General features: G+C 51.7%; 1 protein-coding gene across 1 annotated transcript; it reads right to left on the bottom strand.

The window, feature by feature from the left end:
• Positions 1 to 10,916: 10,916 nt before the first annotated feature.
• CALHM3 (calcium homeostasis modulator 3) lies at positions 10,917 to 16,579 on the bottom strand. Its single transcript, XM_029916679.1, has 3 exons — positions 16,293 to 16,579; positions 14,473 to 14,728; positions 10,917 to 11,657 (listed from the first exon to the last, which is right to left on the bottom strand). The coding sequence occupies exons 1-3, from the start codon at positions 16,577 to 16,579 to the stop codon at positions 11,163 to 11,165; spliced, it is 1,038 nt and encodes a 345-aa protein (XP_029772539.1). The 3' UTR covers positions 10,917 to 11,162.
• Positions 16,580 to 17,210: the final 631 nt, after the last annotated feature.

Here is a 17,210-nt window from a genome sequence, read left to right on the forward strand (position 1 = left end):
GGTGGCCCCCCTCCACGGGGCCCTGTGGCCTCCTCCCACCTCACCACTGCTTCAGGATGGCCCCTGCAGCCCACTCTGCCCAGCAGGTGACCGCCTCATGGCGGAGATGGGCAGAACTCAGGACAGTGGCTGAGGTCACTGTCTCTTTGAGAAACCTTCTAGTCAGGGGATGGCTGAGAGGGCACAAGTCATCCAATCCTGTGGGTGCAGCCAGGGTTCTGCCCCTCCCTCTCTTCTCCTCCTGGGCTTCTCTCTCCACAGCTGCCTCCGGCGCTGGGAAACCACGAGGGCCACACCTCATGGAGACCAGTTCTCTGTGGGTGTGGGAGGAGGGAAGGGAAGGAGGCTCAGACACAGGCTGGGAAGATACTGTCTCCAACAGGGTTGGAGTTTGGAAGAATGTGCGGCTGTGGCAGGGCTTGAACTTCTTGACCTTTTCCCATGGGCTCCTAGGAAGCATGTGACCCTCCTTCTGCCCTTCCCATTGGGTCTTTCCTCTGTATTATATCAGGGTTCAAGAAGGTTCCTTGATCAGTTCAGACAGTGATGGTATGATAAGGTAGTGATGACAGTGATGGTGGTGGTTGTCATGGGGGCAATAATGGTGGTGGTGGGGATGGTGCTGCTGCAGGTGAAAATGATAGTGGTTCTGATGGCAGTGGTGGAGGTGAAGGTGCTGGTGGTGGTGCTGCTGGTGGTGGTGACGGTGGCTGTGGTGATGGTGGTGGGGATGGCAATGCTGGTGGTGGTGTCAGTGGTCACAGCAGGGATGACAGTGGTGGCGGGCGGCAGTGGAGATAGGACTTATGCAGCCTTGCATAGTGTAAAAACCCTGGAATTTGGAGTCAGAGGATTTGGATCTGCAAGGTTGCTGGGTCCCCCCCCTGCTGGGCAGGGCACTATGCCTGTGAGCATAACGCAGCTGCTTTTATGTCCAGTCTGCTTGTATCTCTGTGGGTGTGTCTGTGTGTTTATGGACTGTGGATGACAAATCCTTTCCCAGCTGCACCTCCTACTTCTACTCCCCCAGATCAAGAATTAAAGGGGTGGGGCTGTGGCCTCCAGAGTGTGTGAGGAGCCAGGCCAGGGCCCCTCCATCGGCATATCAAAGTGGAGCAGAGCATAAAGGGCTCCCTTTGATGCTGCCAGTTCTCCCAGAAAAACAGGTCAGATCCAGCTCTACCCAAATGGGGCTGAAGCAGAGCAAGAGCCTGGATGGGGAGGCTCTAGGGGGCCCTCAGATCTGTGTCTCCCTGTGTGTGCCTGTGTGCGAGCTCCCTGTGGTTTGGGTCTCTGTGTATCTGCATGTGTGCATGTGTCCACAGGAGAGGTCTCTGTGTCTATGTGTCTCTGTATGACTGACAAGAACTGGCACTGCCCGAGACTTCCCCCGTGCCTGGCCATATGCCATCACCTTGTGTAACGCTCGCACAATCCTATGGGAAAGGCACTACTGTCCCTATTTCACAAAACTGGAGACTGAGGCTTAGGTTAAGTTACTTAACTAAAGGTTACACAGCTTGTAGGCGGAGGAGTTGAAATCGGACTAGGTGGGAGTCGGTGTGAAGGAGGGGGCAGGGAAGTATTTTTTGCCTTTTTCCTCAAGCTGTATCGGGTTCTCCTGTTCTACTAGTTTGGATGGAAATGCCAGTGTATCACAAGTAGGATACAGGTGGGGAGGATACTGCTCCCCTCAGTCCTCAAGCTGGAGCACTGAGGCTGGTGGCACCTGCGGGAACTTTTGGGGGGCTCTCCAGAGGTGCACCCACAGGTGCAGCGCAGGATGAGGGAGATACAGCCAAGGAGGTGTCTGCCCTCAGACGTCTACTGCAGCATCAATGTGCTTGGTAGACAAGGGCTCTGAGCTGCTGGCAGAGCCAAGCCCACAGCCCGAGAGGTGGAGGGCTGGGGCAGGTGGCTCCAAGGACTGCCTTGAATCTCTGTTCTCTCCTGTGTGCCTGGCTCCCTGTTTGTAGCTGATGTGCCCTTTTAGTGGCTGCCAGCTTGAACCTCTTCTACTCTATGCCATGCTGCCTCCATTCTTTGCAAACTCTAACTTCCACATTATTTAAAAATACTTGATATAAAACAGTTTGATTGGATTCTACACCTATTATTCTTGTTATCATCAGAATTTTGTTTACAGTTATTGAAAGCAAATATTAAATATTAAAAATTAGTTTTAAATTTATCACCCCCCCTTGGGTCAAGACTTTCATGGGTGGTATTTGTCAAACATTTGAAAAGATCATCATTAAAGAGCCTTGGGGTAGGGGGTGGAATAAGTGGGTGAAGGAGGTCAAAACAAACTTCCAGTTATGAAATAAATAAGTCATAGGGATATAATATATGGCATGGCGTCCACTGTTAAAGCACTATGTCATGTATTTGAAAGTTGCCAGGACAGTAGATCTTAAAAGTTGTCACCACAAGAAAAAAGATTTTGGAACTGTGTGTGGTGAGGACATTGACTTATTGTGGCGATCATTTTGCAATATATACAAATATCTAATCATTATGTTGTGCACCCAAAAACAATATAATATTATAGGTGAGTTATATCTCAATTAAAAAAAGAAGAGCCTTGAATAGGAATTGCCTGTGGTCGTTTCATGCAAAAAAAATAAATCTAATGTTAAAAAGTTGTGCTCACTGAAGCCAGCTCAAATTTCTCATTTTAAGAGGTCTGGGAGGAGCACCTGGGTGGCTCAATCAGTTAAGCATCTGACTTTGGCTCAGGTCATGATCTCTCGGTTTGTGGGTTCGAGCCCCACATCAGGCTCTGTGCTGACAGCTCAGAGCCTGGAGCCTGTTTCAGATTCTGTGTCTCCCCCCACTCATGCTCTGTCTCAAAAATAAATAAAACAAAAAGAGGTCTGGGAGATTTCATGAGGATGTTTTACGCCAATTCAGTATTTAATATCTTTCCTAGTACTTAACTTTATGTGGATGTACTACATCTTTCTTACCATAATTATATGAGATAAAAAAGATGCAATTGTGTTTTTCCCCCCACCGGGCTCTTTATAGATGTCTCCAAAGCCCCTCTCTTTGTCCTGATGTCATGTACCAGTGTTATCAGTGTTTGATCCAGTGGGGTGGGAAGAAGATTAGGAACCTCTCAGCCTCTGAAAGAGGGTGGGGCAGAGCAGGTGCCTTATGAGGGAGAAGGTAGAGGTGGCCTCTAGAGCCCCAACTGAGGCCAGAACTGTGTCGGAGACCACAGCAGGGACACAAGGCTGCCTGGGGGCGACTCCTTAGCTATCACCCCTTTACTTGTGCTGTCCCCCTCTTCGAATACCGTCTGCCCTCACTCTTGCCCACCCAAGTCCACTTCAGCACCCTGCCTATTCGCTCATTGTTTCTTTTGCTGAACAGTCAAGAAACCATGTTACAGGGTGGCTAAGAGCAGCTTACCCAATGACCTGGGTTCAAGTCTCAACCCTGCCGTGTACCAGCCAGGGACCTCGGGCAGGTAATTTAACCTCTGGGTGCCATAGTCTTCTTGTCTGTGGAATGGGGAGAATTCCTCGGGCTGTTTGTTGTGAGGATTCCAGGAGATGCTGTTGGTGGGGGTGGAGGGCCCTCAGTGAACGCTCAGTAAAAGACCCTTACAATCTTTGAATCGTAATAATTATTATCTCTGCACTTGACCTTCAGTAGTGCATTTTGAAAATCTGTATTCATTTCCTATTACTGCTATAGAAAATGACCACAAGTTTATTGGCTTAAAACAGCATAAGTTTTATTTTCTCATTGTTCTGGGAGGTCAGGAGTCTGAAATGGGTCACAACGGGCTGAAAATCAAGGGGGTGGCAGGCTGTGTTCCAGGGGGGAATCCTTTCCTGGCCTTAAAGAAGATACGCACACTCCCCGCTCCCAACCCCTCCAGCCTCTGCTCTGTCGTCACTTCTTTTCTGCCTCTGGTCGGCCTGCCTCTCTTCTAATAATACCGATCACGTGGGTCATCTTGGCTAATCCAGGATAGTCTCGGCATCTCAAGATTTTTGATACAATCACATCTGCAAAGTCCTTTTTGCAGGTAACACACTCATGGGTTCCAGAGATCAGGAGGTGAACTTTGGAGGCCCATTACTCTTATCTACTTGAGGAAGGGTCTTTGGTAGTGCATTTAGCAGTGTTTTGTGTCTTCTGCACCTCTTCCTTGTAACTCCCTAGAGTGTGACTGGGTATAAATGGAAAAAGCAGGATGTCATGACCCTGCTCAAAGTTTTTGATGCCTTGGGCGGCAAACTCGCCCACAGTCACCGCTGTGGGATGTGCACCAGCCCCTTCACCTCCTGCCTTCAGGAGTGGTCCTGGCACCCTCACCAGTGCTGTGGGTCCCCTCCAGCTTGGAAAAGTTGAGTGTCATGAAAAGTAGCATGCAAAGGGGGCCTCTGGGGAGCAGGTGCTGTATACCTCTAGGGAAATGCCCAATTTGCGTAGGAGAGCATGAGTGTGTGGCATTCAAGTGGGCACTGCCCTCAACCAGCAGCCATGGGAGCCCCCAGAGAACAGGGCCATGTAGGAGGGAGGGGCCATCAGTGACATGTGGCTACTGAAGCAGCTCAAGTACTGTCAGTTGTGTTATCAGAGGTATAAGGTCTTTACCTAAGAAGGATACAATGCCACTCTCTTCTGCATCAGCCAAACTATACTGAAGGTTGTATATTTTGGCAAAAACCAGTTGCGCTCATCAAATAGTCTGTGTGCTTCCTTTAACAATTCCCAGCCCACGTTCGACGTAGGTTAGGGCCACATGGTTGAGTTCTGGCATAGAACCCCTGACCCCCACCTCTCACCACTCTTCCTGGTCTTTTTCTTTCTGTCTCTTGGACCCTGGACACCAGTGTAACAGGTGCCTCTGGGCCCCACCCATCCTGGTCAGCACTCACTTCCACATTCCCAAAGCTGTGCACAGCACACCCGGCACATTTGGCCCAGGGCAAGCTGGAGGTGCCTGAGTTAGCATGCCCGTGAATGACTTGGAAATTGGTAATAAACACTCCGCTTTCCTCCCTCCTGGGTTGGGGCAACTCCTGTGCATGGCTCCCAGAGTTGCTCACAGCAGTGATTGGCTAGCTCCGCACCCTTTGCTGGCTTTCTTCTCTTTTCTATATTACTTCCCCTGTTCCTTTCTGGTGTTCTCTGGGAACAACTTGTACATAAACGACTTGCACTCGTCTCAGGATCTGGGGAATATGATGTGTCTCGATGGTGGCATTCCAAGCTGGGGGAGACTCTTGTCAGTTGGGTCCCCAGGTGACTAGAGGAGCCTCCCTCCTCTCCTCCTGCCTTCCCTCTCCTGTTTACCCACCTCAGGCTTTGCCTGAGTGAGAAATATATCTTTGTGTTAAGGCACTGATATTTTGCTTTTATTTTGATTGCATTTTGTTTTTACATCTTGGTCTACCCTGATTAAGATAGGGTGATCTGCTCTATGCATTATAGTTTAATCGTTATTTTTGAGAGAGAGAGAGCGAGCGAGCATGGGGGGGGGCAGAGAGAGAGAAAGGGAGATATAGAATCCAAAGCAGACTCCAGGCTCTGAGCTGTCAGCACAGAGTCTGATGTGGGGCTCGAACTCACAAACCTCAAGTTTATGACCTGAGTCGAAGTCTGATGATCAACTGACTGAGCCACCCAGGCGCCCCTATGCATTGCATTTTAAGCAGGACACGGACAAACAAGAACACCCAGTGTTCTAAATACCTCCACCTGCTATTTCTGCCCATCATCACCCTAATCCAGGCTCCTGCAGCTCTTGCTTCCTTCTGAAGTGCACACTGGCCTCTATCAAGCTCTTCATAGGCTGCAGACAGTGCGATTTTTGGAGTGGATGTCTGATTATATGACTACATTCTTAACTCCCTTCAATGGCCGAAGTAAACAAATCCTTAATGGGCTCTGTATGCCCAAGTGAGAGCTGGCCCTGGGGCTACTCTGCTCCTAGTATGTACTCTCCAGCTCATTTGCCTGCTTTCAGTTCCTCAATCGGGATAAACCTCTCCCTGTCTCACAAACTTTGCATGTGCTGTGTGCCTTCCCTGAAAGCTTCTCCTACTCTTCACCTGAGAAATTCCTGTTTATCCTTAAGACGGCAGCTTGGGGGCACCTGGGTGACTCAGTCGGTTTAGCATCTGACTCTTTTACTTTTTTAATAAATTTTTTTAAATGTTTTTTTATTTTTTGAGAGACAGAGAGAGACAGTGAGAGCAGGGGAGGGTCAGAGAAAGAGGGAGATACAGAATCCGAAGCAGGCTCTGCAGGCTCTGCGCTAGCTATCAGCACAGAGCCTGACGTGGGGCTCGAACCCACGAACTGTGAGATCATGACCTGAGCCGAAGCCGGACGCTTAACCAACTGAGCCACCCAGGCACCCCTAGCATCCGACTCTTGACTTCAGCTCGGGTCATATCTCATGGTTCGTGGGGTCGAGCCCCGCACTGGGCTCTGTGCTGACAGTGGGGAACCTGGTTGAGATTCTCTCTCTCTCTCTCTCTCTCTCTCTCTCTCTCCCCCTCCCTAGCTCCTGAGTGTGTGCTGTCCTCTATCAAAATAAATAAACTTAAAAAAAAAAAAACCCTCAAGTTAATGGTCTGTCTTTAGAGAAGTTTCTGAACCCTTAGCTTGGACAGATCTGCTGGTATAGGCTTCATAGCCTCCTGAATGTACTTCCCTTTCCCAGCACTAATTACAATCTGAGTTACTTGTTTTGGAGGGGTGTGTTTATTTAATGTCTGGGCTTCCTCTGGACCATAATTTTTTTAAATGTTTATTTTATTTTTGAGAGAGAGAGAGAGAGAAAGAGAGAGAGCACAAGTGGGAGAGGGACAGAGAGAGAGAAAGGAAGACACAGAATCTGAAGGAGGTTCCAGGCTCTGAGCTGTCAGCACAGAGCCTGATGCAGGGCTCAAACTCACAAGCTGTGAGATCATGACCTGAGCTGTGGTCGGATGCTTAACCAACTGAGCCACGCAGGTGCCCTATCCCCTCACTGGACCGTAAATGTCTGAGGCCCACACCTCTTCATTCACATCTGTGTTCCCAATGCTTGACACAGTGTGCCTGGTTTAGTAGATGCTCAGTTAATAAGTGCTGAACGAATAAATACACGAATAAATGAATCAGGGGAAGTGGACGTGGGAATTCAGACACAGACGGGGGAGATAGTCCTGCCACTCTGGCTCTGGGCTTGCTGCCAGGGCTAGGTTCTGTGAGCAGAGTGGGGAGGCCTGAAGAGTAGTCCCTCCTTTATGTGAAGGGTGGCTGGCTGGGTGGGAGGGGTGGGCAGGAGGGGCTGGTGCCCATTCAAAGCTCACTGCCATGGTAACAACCAGTGTCACCTTGGCTTTGCTACCAGCTGCCATTCTGGACCATCTCCCCTTGCTCTTCAGTAGACCTTCAGGGACACTCTTCCCATCCTGCCGCCCGCTGTGCCCTTCCCCTACAGAGCGGATCAAGCAGAGGCAAGGGGAGGTCACTTCATCTGGCCTCCAAGGGCTGGGCAGAGCTGGACTCTCAGCAGCAAACTCCCTTACCTTCTGTGAGACCCTGGAAGTGGAACCATGTTAGTGTGGACACGATTTCTTTACTCTCATTGTACTATGGGGTCCTGGTGCTCTTCCCTATACGTGGGTGCTGAAGGTCCCTCCCGTATCAATATCATAAAACAGGGCAGGCTCCAAACCTGCCACCTGTTCTTTATAACCTGGGGTGTGTGGAAGGCTTACGCCCAGGGATTTTTATGAATCCTACAGAAACCCACCCATCTCTTCACTGGGACACCTCCCTGGGTGAGCACTCTCCTGTCCTAAACAGTTACCAAAACCCAAGGTTTTCCCTTAGTCCTCCGACTCCTGGGTCTCTCTGAAGCTCGGGATTTATTGCTTATCCTTCCCTCATCTTGGAATTCATGCCTCCCCGGCATCCTTCTGGACTCTTCCTCTGTGATTGATTGTTCCTCTTTCTCCTCTAAAGCTCTAAAGGTCTTGGTCCTTCCTCTTCTCACTTATGCCTCTCTCTCTTGCTGGGCCTACCCATTCCTGCAGTTTCACACATCACTGCCATGTCCTTCCTCCTGACCTTGTTTATACACACTTGCCTCTCATGTCCAGTTCCCGGCAGGATCAAGCTGAAGTCCTGACCTAAATCTCCAAGGCTTCTGCCATCTTCCCCTTCTCGCTCAGAACTGCAGCTTCCCAGGCCCAACACACACTTCTAGTACATTTCTGCCTTGCCCAGCTGGCCACTATGACTCCCAGAAGAGACGCACTATGTATAGGGTGTGGTCAGGAGGGCCTCACCAAGAGTTGGCTGGGGCTTGGGGAATGGGCTTGGGTGCCCATGATGGCTGCTGTCCTGGGAGAGGCGAGGGTCTTCAGAAGCAGGTGGGAGCCTTCCGGCCGAGTCCTCTCCCTTCGCTCCCCGGTGGAGCGGCATGCACTGCTCCAGGCATCTCCCTCTCAGGGGATGTGAGCAAATGGTGGATGGACAATGGCAAAGAGGTCTGCATTGGACAGCACAGCATTGGGGACCTCAGAGGGTAGGGACACATTTGAGGGCTGTCCAGCACTGATCCGGAGCATCTGTCACTGGATGCAGGGCTCAGGGAGCAACCCTCAGTGGGACTCACTGGCAGTGGGCTCCTCAGCCCCCTACCTAATGCCTTCGCTTTTGCCAGGTCGGACTGCACACCCCTCCATTTGGTTATTTGCTCCCTAGCTCATGCCATAGCTCCTTCCCAGACTGGAAGCTCCATTACGATAGAATCCTGTCTCTCCGTCTGTCCTGCCCTCTGGCACTCACTTATCAATGTTTGTTGAATGAATAAATAAAACATATGCTGCCCCTTTCCCAGTTCTTTGCCTTTGTTCTTGCTGTTTCCTCCCTTTAGGTGCCCTGTGGCCCCACCCCCATCTCTCTCTCTACTTGTCAAAACCCTCCCTCTCCTTCCAGACCCATTCAGAAGAAGCTTTCCCTGAGCCCCCAGCGTGGAACCATCTTCCCCATGCTAAATCTCTGGCACATGGCTTGTGTCTCTCACATCACTGATATCTTTTGCTTTGGATTATACTTATTTCTGTACCTATCTCTGTCCCTCTACTAGACAGTGAGCTCCTTGAGGGCAGGGCATATCATCCATGTATTTTCTCTTCCCTATTCGCTGGCACAATGCTTTCTAGGCACTAGGTGCTCTATAAGTGCACAGTGTAAGAAGGCAGAGGTGTTGATTACAGTCAGTGGCTTTTTACTGGGACAAATGCTGCTTCATTGCAGCCCAAAGTGGGGTCCCTGAACCCCCTTGCCCTTGCCTCATATTGACGGGGCCATCTCTAAGATCTCCCACCTTTCCTTCCCACTCAACCCCTGCTAACACTTTGCTAAATCATACTCCATTTCAAACATTTGCATGGCCTGACCACAGCCTGGTAGATGGGGGGAGGCTGAGCTGCAGGGATTGTCCGGTCATATGAGTCTCTTGGCAAGAGCCCAAGAGAGCAGAGATTGCCTGATATGGAGGGCGCTGGGCTCCAGGGGGGCATCTGGGGGCCCCTGCACAGCCCCCTATGCCCTGAGCCCCGAAAAGCACTGGGTAAACCCAAGTTTGCCTGTCTGTGGTCACCATCTGTACTGATGGAGACATTGGCAGGATGTGTCTGTATGTGCGAATGAGTGCTTGTGTGCGTGCTGAATGAGTCACCAGGGAGGGGCCAGGCCCAGAGGAGCTCACAGGCTAGATCTTCCTCAATTTTTCCTATTTGGGCCGCCAGAGATTGAGTGGCACATCTTTCAGCAAGATTTAACCCTGTGGTTTCAAGGGGTTTCCTTCCTAGCCAGACTCTATACTCAAGCTTAGTACAGAAGTTCTTAAACACTGCAACTTAATCCAGTCGCCTGGGGTGCATGTTCAGCATGGGGATGTCTGGGTCCACCCCTGCCCTGATTTTCATCTAATTTTTTTAAATGTTTATTTATTATTGAGAGAGCATGAGCATGGGAGGGGCAGAGAGAGAGGGGAAGACACAGAATCTGAAGGAGGCTCCAGGCTCTGAGCTGTCAGCACAAAGCCCAACGCAGGGCTTGAACTCACAAACCAAGAGATTGTGACCTGAGCCAAAGTCGGATGCTTAACTGGCTGAGCCACCCAGGCGCCCCCCTCCCTCTGCCCTGATTTTCAGATCTGGTCCGAATACCACACACCTGGAGCTTGCGAGCACTTACTCACACAAACATGGTGGAAGCTGCAGGAAATGCAACCAGAATGCTGAAAACAAATGCACAAACAATGTAGAGGGCTGAGGAATATAGGAGTCTAGACTTAATGTAGCAGCCAGACTCCTGGAATAAAATTCCAGCTCCTACCTGGGTGACCTTGGGCAACTCAACCTCCTTAGGCTTCAGTTTGCTCCTCTAAAATGGAACTAATAATCATCCCACTTCATTAGGTTATCATGAGAATTAAATGAGCTATATATGTAAAGTCATTGGAACAATGCCTGACATGTAGTTAAGTACCATTTAAGCATGTTAGATGTTATTATATTATTATTATTATTTTAATGTTTATTCATTTTTGAAAGAGAGAGAGTCAGAACATGAACTGGGAGGGGCAGAGAGAGAGGGAGACACAGAATCTGAAGCAGGCTCCAGGCTCAGAGCACACAAACTGATAAGGGCCTCAAACCCACAAACCATGAGATCATAACCTGAGCCGAAGTCAGACGTTTAACCGACTGAGCCACCCAAGTGCCCCAATATTATTATTTAATTTATATCTGGACATCTAGGACCCAGAATTCTTGGCAGATCTATTTAGACTCTTGCTACTTAGCTCTGTTTAGGCTCTTTCTAGTTCACACGCGTCAGTACGACCTGGTAGCAGGACAGAAATGCAATCTCGGACCCAGTTCTGGATGCAAGGAATCAGAATCTGCATTTAACAAGAGCCCAGGGGAACAGTGAGCTCATTGAAGTTTGTGAAGCACTGCTTTAGAGCACACGGGAGGCCACACCCTGAAACTAGGCCAGAGATTGGGCTGTTAGGGAGAAGGAGGCCAGCAAGGGTTAGGTTGCCCTGCCTTGGGGTCAGCACAGCCTGGAAATCCCCCAGACCGTCTTCAATGCGAGCACTTCACGTCGGGACACCGCTGGGGTCCCTACACGTCAGTGTGCTGGGACAGCCTGGTGCCTGGGGCCACCGTGGGGGCGCGGTGGTTGAGGCCACCCCCCCAGAGCCCAGGGGATGCCACGAGGTCGAGGGGCGGTTTGCTGGAGTACCAGGTGCGTAGGAGGCGGTCTACCTGCTCCCGGCTGGAAACGGCGCGCAGGTGGCCCTTCCCGCTTCCGCCGCCGTCCAGGCCATCGGGGGGCTTGGGCATCTCGGGGGGCTCAGGGTCCCTGTCCGCGGTGTCCCGGCGCAGCCCCCGTGCCCGCATTTCGCTCTGCATGCTGGCAAAGAAGTGCAGCACGCAGCGGTGCGCAAAGTCCCGCGCATGCTCGCAGCATGTTTCGTCGAAGAGCTTCTGCTCCAGGTCCACGTAGTTGCTCCAGTATCGGCGCTGCAGGAAGACTGTCTGGTCGAAGCAAGGCCTCAGGCAGCGGGCCAGGAAAGCCAGGATGATCAGTAGCAGGGTGATACTCCAGCCGATGGCCTGGAGGGGGTGGGGGGAGAGGGGCACCAGGTTGGGCGGAAGAGAGGCCAGGTTCTATACAGTGTGGCAAGGGTGTTCCAAAGTCTCTCCCTTTACTCACCTCTCCCATCTCTCCCCAAATCTATCTATGCTCCCATTTAATCATCCATCCTACCAACCACCTCCACCCATCCTCCCTTCCATCCATCCATCCATATATCTGTTTCTCCACCCATCCATCCAGTCATCCATCCTCTTACCTGGCTAATGTGTCTGTCAGCTTCCCATCCAACCATCCTGTGACTGTCCTTGAATCTGTCATACATCCTCCTGCCCATCCATTCATGTTCCCATAGTCTCATTCTTTCTTCCATTTATCATCCACCCTCCCACCATTCAACCTCCAAATCTTCCTCTGGAAGGAAACCAGAATATGTTACCCCAACATATGCCTCTTTGACACAAAAAGTATCTTGTACTGAAGACAATTGAGAAACAGCATCCATAGGAACAGTTTTCTTGACCCTCCTCTTTTCTGCCTAAAGGCAGGAAGTACATTCCCCTTTTATTGGGAGAGAACTCTATCAGCCCAGAGACTGCGCCAGAGAATCTGCCAACAAACCTTACTCCATTAGTCCCTCTCATGTGTTTACCTTCCCATGGTTTCCGCCCTTGGAGACTAACATGGCTCTCCTTTGTCCTGCCATTGCTCTACAAAGGTATTGTTCTTTGTTGAAGACGCTAGATGAGTTGCGGTTCTAAGCCACCACTTTGAGGTACTCTTTCGTTGTTTTAGGTTTCTTTCACTTGATGCACACTGCACACATTAATAAATTGTGTTTTCCTCCTATTAATTTGCCTTTTTGTTAGAGTGTCAGCTGAAAACCTATGATGAGTAGAGGCAAAACTTTGCCTCCCTTACACTCCCATCCATCCATCCATCCATCTACCACTCACCCATCCATCCACCCACCATCCATCTATCCACCGACCCACTCACCATCCATACATCCATCTACCTATCCACCATCCATCCATTTATCCATCCACCCACATCCATCCATCCACTCACCATCCATTCATCCATCTATCTACCCACCATCCATCCATCTATCCATCCGTCATCCTTTTGCTTTTTATCTAGTCCTTCATCAATCCTCACACATACTTATCCATCCCATCTCTGCAGCCAACCATCCTTTATTTTGGGAGAGGCACTGAGGACTCAGTCTTTGCTCTCATAGAGTGCACACTTGTGGAGGAAACAATAAAGTTGGTGATAGACTGGCTGAATGCCGTGTTCTGGGCTGTGTAGGGGGTCATGGGAGTACAGAGGAGGGTAACCCAATCTGAACTTGAGGTCTTAGGGAATAGTGAGATTGAGGCTGAGATGTGAAGGGTGATATGAACAGGGAACAGTGTTCCCAGGACGAGTGTGAGGAAAATTTGAAGAGTTCCTTCAGTTTGGATCCTACACCTACCCGACACCTGTCCCTCCTCTCTGCCCACCCAAAGCTTTAGTCTCTCCAAGGCCTTGCTTACGACACACAGAGAAACTGTGTGCTCCTGGGGCAGGCAGAGAAATCACTCCTCTAAGCCACAAAGACATATTTGAATCCTTATCATTTGTGGATGTGGTTTACACAGCTCTCTTATTTGGCCTCTCTCAGGATCCTTCCTTCCACCTGCCAATCTAAAATAGTCGTGTGAGTGTTTTATATACAAGGAACATTTAATGTGCCTGATAACCTATATCTGACTCAGGACTCAAACCTTGGTCTGATTGAAAATTCTACACTCTTTCCAGTGAACTAGCAAGAGCCCAGAGAATTTAAGCCTGCAGGGCTCATCCACATGGGGGAGACCAAATCAACTGTGGGAGAGACTGAAACCCAGAGGGGGAGTAATGTGGTCAAGGCAGAATCTGACCCCGAATCCAAGGCATCCTGAGTACTGGTCCCATCTCTGTCATGCATGGGCCTGCATTTGCCATGAGTCTGTCTTGGTCTCACAAAGGGCTGGGCTGTGTTTTTATTCCCTGTAGCCCCAGTGATGCTATGTATGTGGTGGGTTCATGTAAATACTTTTGGGGGGAACACAGCACAACTGGGGCTCTGGGAGAGATGGTGGTGGAATCTGGAGTCTGGGATGGGGGTGGGACTGGGGTCTGTCCCCAGGGTGATGGCGGGGATGCTAGCTTGGGGAGCCAGGCGTTGTGGGGAGGACCTGCACTGCAGGGAGATGGTTCCGGGGGCTTGGTGTGACTGCACTTCAGATCCCTGCCCTGCCTCTTAGGAGCTGTGCGACTTGGATCCGTGAACTAAACTCTCAGAAGCTTAATTTCCTCATCTGTAAAATTGGATGATAATGATTGCACCTGCCTCATATGGTTGTTCCAAGAATTAAATAAACCAATGCATATGAAATGCTAAGCACAGTGCCTGATACATAAGTGCTCAGTGGCGATTAGTATTATTTCTGAGAGGTGGCAAGAATGTGTGTATGGGGTGGGAGGCAGGGCAGAGCAGGTTATTTCCAATGCTTTCCTGTCATCTAGCCTCCTGGGGATGGAACTAGCTGCCTTCTGGAGGGTACGGGCACCTGGTCTCTGCCCTGGGGTGAGTTAGCGTTGAAGGCAAAATGTCCACTTCTTAAGGCCCAACAGTGTCCTCTATATGGATCATGCTCCTGATCCTTCCGGGGACCACCTGCTCCTTAATTGGGTCTCTAGCAGTAGGGAGGGGCCACCGGAAAACATTTGCACCTCCTCACCCCCACGCCCCTTGGAACCAGGGCAGGCTGTTTTCCGGGGCTGGGAGAGAACCACCCGAATTACCTGTGACAGGCACCGTAGGTAGCGAGATACTGCCTTTCTCGCGGGACTGTCCCTGACCAGCCCATCCTCCTTGCAGGGCACCTTGGCCAGGAAGAGCTGCACCTGGCTGGGGGTCATGTTGGCAAAGTCCAGAAACTTATCAGGGTCCACGGAGCTGCTGAAGGCACACACAAAACACTTCCCGTCGAGGAGGGCCAGTAGGATCCAGACGAGGGGCGCAGCCAGCGCTCTCTGCAGCACAGAGGAGCACATATACCTAGGGCCAGAGGCAGGGAGGGCTGCAGAGGCAGCTGGGATTCGGCCGGAGCAGGAAGGCTACAGGAGAGATGTGAGGATGGACTTCCAGGAGGGCTGAGAAATGCATGCTGAGGTGACATCAAGAAATGGCTGCAGCTTCCCCTGCAGAGGTCCCAACAGCAGAGGACAGGGAGGAAGGAGGGGGGCTGGGACCCCAGGAGGTTGGGAAAGTCTCCCCCAGCAGTCCTGAGACTGGAACACTGGGGAGCTCTCTGCCTCGGACTCTAGGCTCTGCTGGTGCCCTGCCCATGCTGGGGGCACTTAGATCTTAGTTCCATTCCCCTGGCGGTACTGAGGGCCCCTGATCTCAACTACCTGTGGGGCTCTCTCTGCCTTAGTTAGGGCTTCAGGTCTCTGTTCCCAGAGTGGAAGGCTGAAAGCCAGGAGAGTTAATGACCCCAACCAACCTTCAGTCCACAGGGTTGAGGCCCGGTGGGCAAAGACCCCAGCTTTGTAGACTCTCAGTGGGACAATCCTGAGGTGTGTTCTACCCGTGTTCTCAGCGAGTCCCCAGAAGGAGTGACTCCAGTTGCCCATTTATCACCCTCTCCCCAGAACTGCTTTTGTGGGGGAGTCTCAAATAAAACAGCCCCACCCTATAACCTTTCTGGAGGCAGTGCCTGGCACACCTCCCTCCAGGTCCTGAAGCCACCCTCTGTCCTTCTGCCCTTCGGGAGGTTGCGTGTGGGTCACAGGACAGGAGCCCAGGGGAGCTGGACTTACTGGGTCCCGGGTTCCGGAGGAAAAGGCAAAGTGCGCAGCTCACGCGTATGACCCTCCCCGTGTGGCTGAATCATAGGGAGCAGGGGGCCTCTGCACCACGGAGCAGAGGCCCCTGTGCACAGCATGCAGCTGTCTGTCGTCTCTGACTTGGACTGTATACAGAACATGAAATGACATATGCTGGGCTGTGTATATGTGGGCACGACCTACCCAGCAGGCAATTGTAAATACAGCATAGATAGGGGTGGCTCTGGTGTTTTCTAAGACCAGCATGGGCCGAAGGTGATACTGAGGCCTTGTTGCGAACTTCCACCACCTGGTTCTGATATGGACACCAAGCTGGCGTGAGGCTCTGAGGACATGGTGCCATACAACAGGGGATGTCCCTGTTCCCGGAGGAGCTTATGGGAGAGGGAACGCAGCCTCGAAGCCCATCATCCCTCCTACTGTGTGTGAGCACTGGCTGTTCGTGTCAGGAGATGGCCCTTCATGTATGTGCTGAGTGTAATTCATGGCCAGAGGACAGATGTGACCTGGGCAATTTTGGGGAATCCTGCACTGGCCATAGAAGGGTGACAAATTACAGGAACGGAAACCTCTGTTTCCAGAGTGGAAACTGGCTAGTGAGGCTTGGTGAGTTGGTGTTTCCCTCCCTTGGGGAGGAAGGGGCCCCACCTGAGAGTGACTTTGGGGGTGGGTGGGGGAGCCTTACCAACACCCATGAGGAGTCACCGGCAGTGTCTGAGGGGGGGGAGACGACCGATTATGCCCAGGGGTAGCTAGGTGGTGTGGGACCATACCTGATGATGCCTGGGTCCTTCCTCCGGTGCCCGGCGGGCCGGCGCCACTCCTCAACCATCACCATGGACTGCCGGTTGGCAAGGAGGCCACAGAGGAAAAGGGCGAGTGGGGGTGTGAGCAGCAGGCCCAGGCCATAGAGGGCATTGTAGCGTGCCAGGCAGGGGCAGTTGAAGTCGAAGGAGGAGTACAGCTTGACAGTGACCGCGGCCAGCAGCAGGCAGATGCCGTTCATCACTGACTCCGAGCTGGACTGAAAGTGCTGGAGAAGCACCCGGAACTTTTCCATGGCTCTGGCCAGGGGGCAGTGGGCAGCCGTGGGTCTCCGAGTAGCAGCAAGCCTCCGGCCACCTTCCTGGCCAAATCCAGGCCACTCTAGGGGCAAGCCTGGCGGGGCAGAGGAGGGTCTTCTCTTCCAAAGGCCAGAGGGGACAAGGAGGGGGCGACGTTCAGCCTCCAGCCCAGCTTCTGGTGTCCCGCCAAGGACGTGAGGTGGGGGCAGGCTCTCTCCACGAGTGCCCCCTACACCCAGCTCCGACCCCCGGCTGTCCCCCAGTGCCACGCTTCTCCTCTCCGAAGGAAGGTCACTGTTCTGCAGTGCCAGCTCAAAACACCTCTAGGCAAATGTTCCGCACCCTGTCACTGCCCCCTCCCCAGCCCATACCTTCCTCTCTTCAGGGTTTGGATCCTAAGCCTGTCAGCTGGTGGGGCTTTGTGTAGGGGACAGGCAAATTCTGGGTGTGGTAAGGGAACAATGCTGACGAGGCCAATTATATTTTCCAGTCTTAGTCAAAAACCCGATTTGACTCAGCTGAGCCCAGGTAGATTTCATGTCGGCTTTCATGCTGGGGGGAGCCAGGGGGCCCCTCACCCTGCTGGAAGCCTGCCTGGAAGAGAAGACCCTTGAGAAGAGTCTAAAC

Source organism: Suricata suricatta, chromosome 2, assembly GCF_006229205.1.
Source record: "Suricata suricatta isolate VVHF042 chromosome 2, meerkat_22Aug2017_6uvM2_HiC, whole genome shotgun sequence".
Classification (NCBI taxonomy): domain Eukaryota; kingdom Metazoa; phylum Chordata; class Mammalia; order Carnivora; family Herpestidae; genus Suricata; species Suricata suricatta.

Bases quoted from the DNA above. Each gene is read 5' to 3' on its own strand.
- CALHM3 (XM_029916679.1), bottom strand. From the start codon at position 16,579: ATGGAAAAGTTCCGGGTGCTTCTCCAGCACTTTCAGTCCAGCTCGGAG. The intron at 14,729-16,292 runs GTATGGTCCCAC...CTCTGGCCCTAG, and splicing joins AAGGACCCAGGCATCATCAG to GTATATGTGCTCCTCTGTGC. The intron at 11,658-14,472 runs GTAATTCGGGTG...CACCCCCTCCAG, and splicing joins ACCTACGGTGCCTGTCACAG to GCCATCGGCTGGAGTATCAC.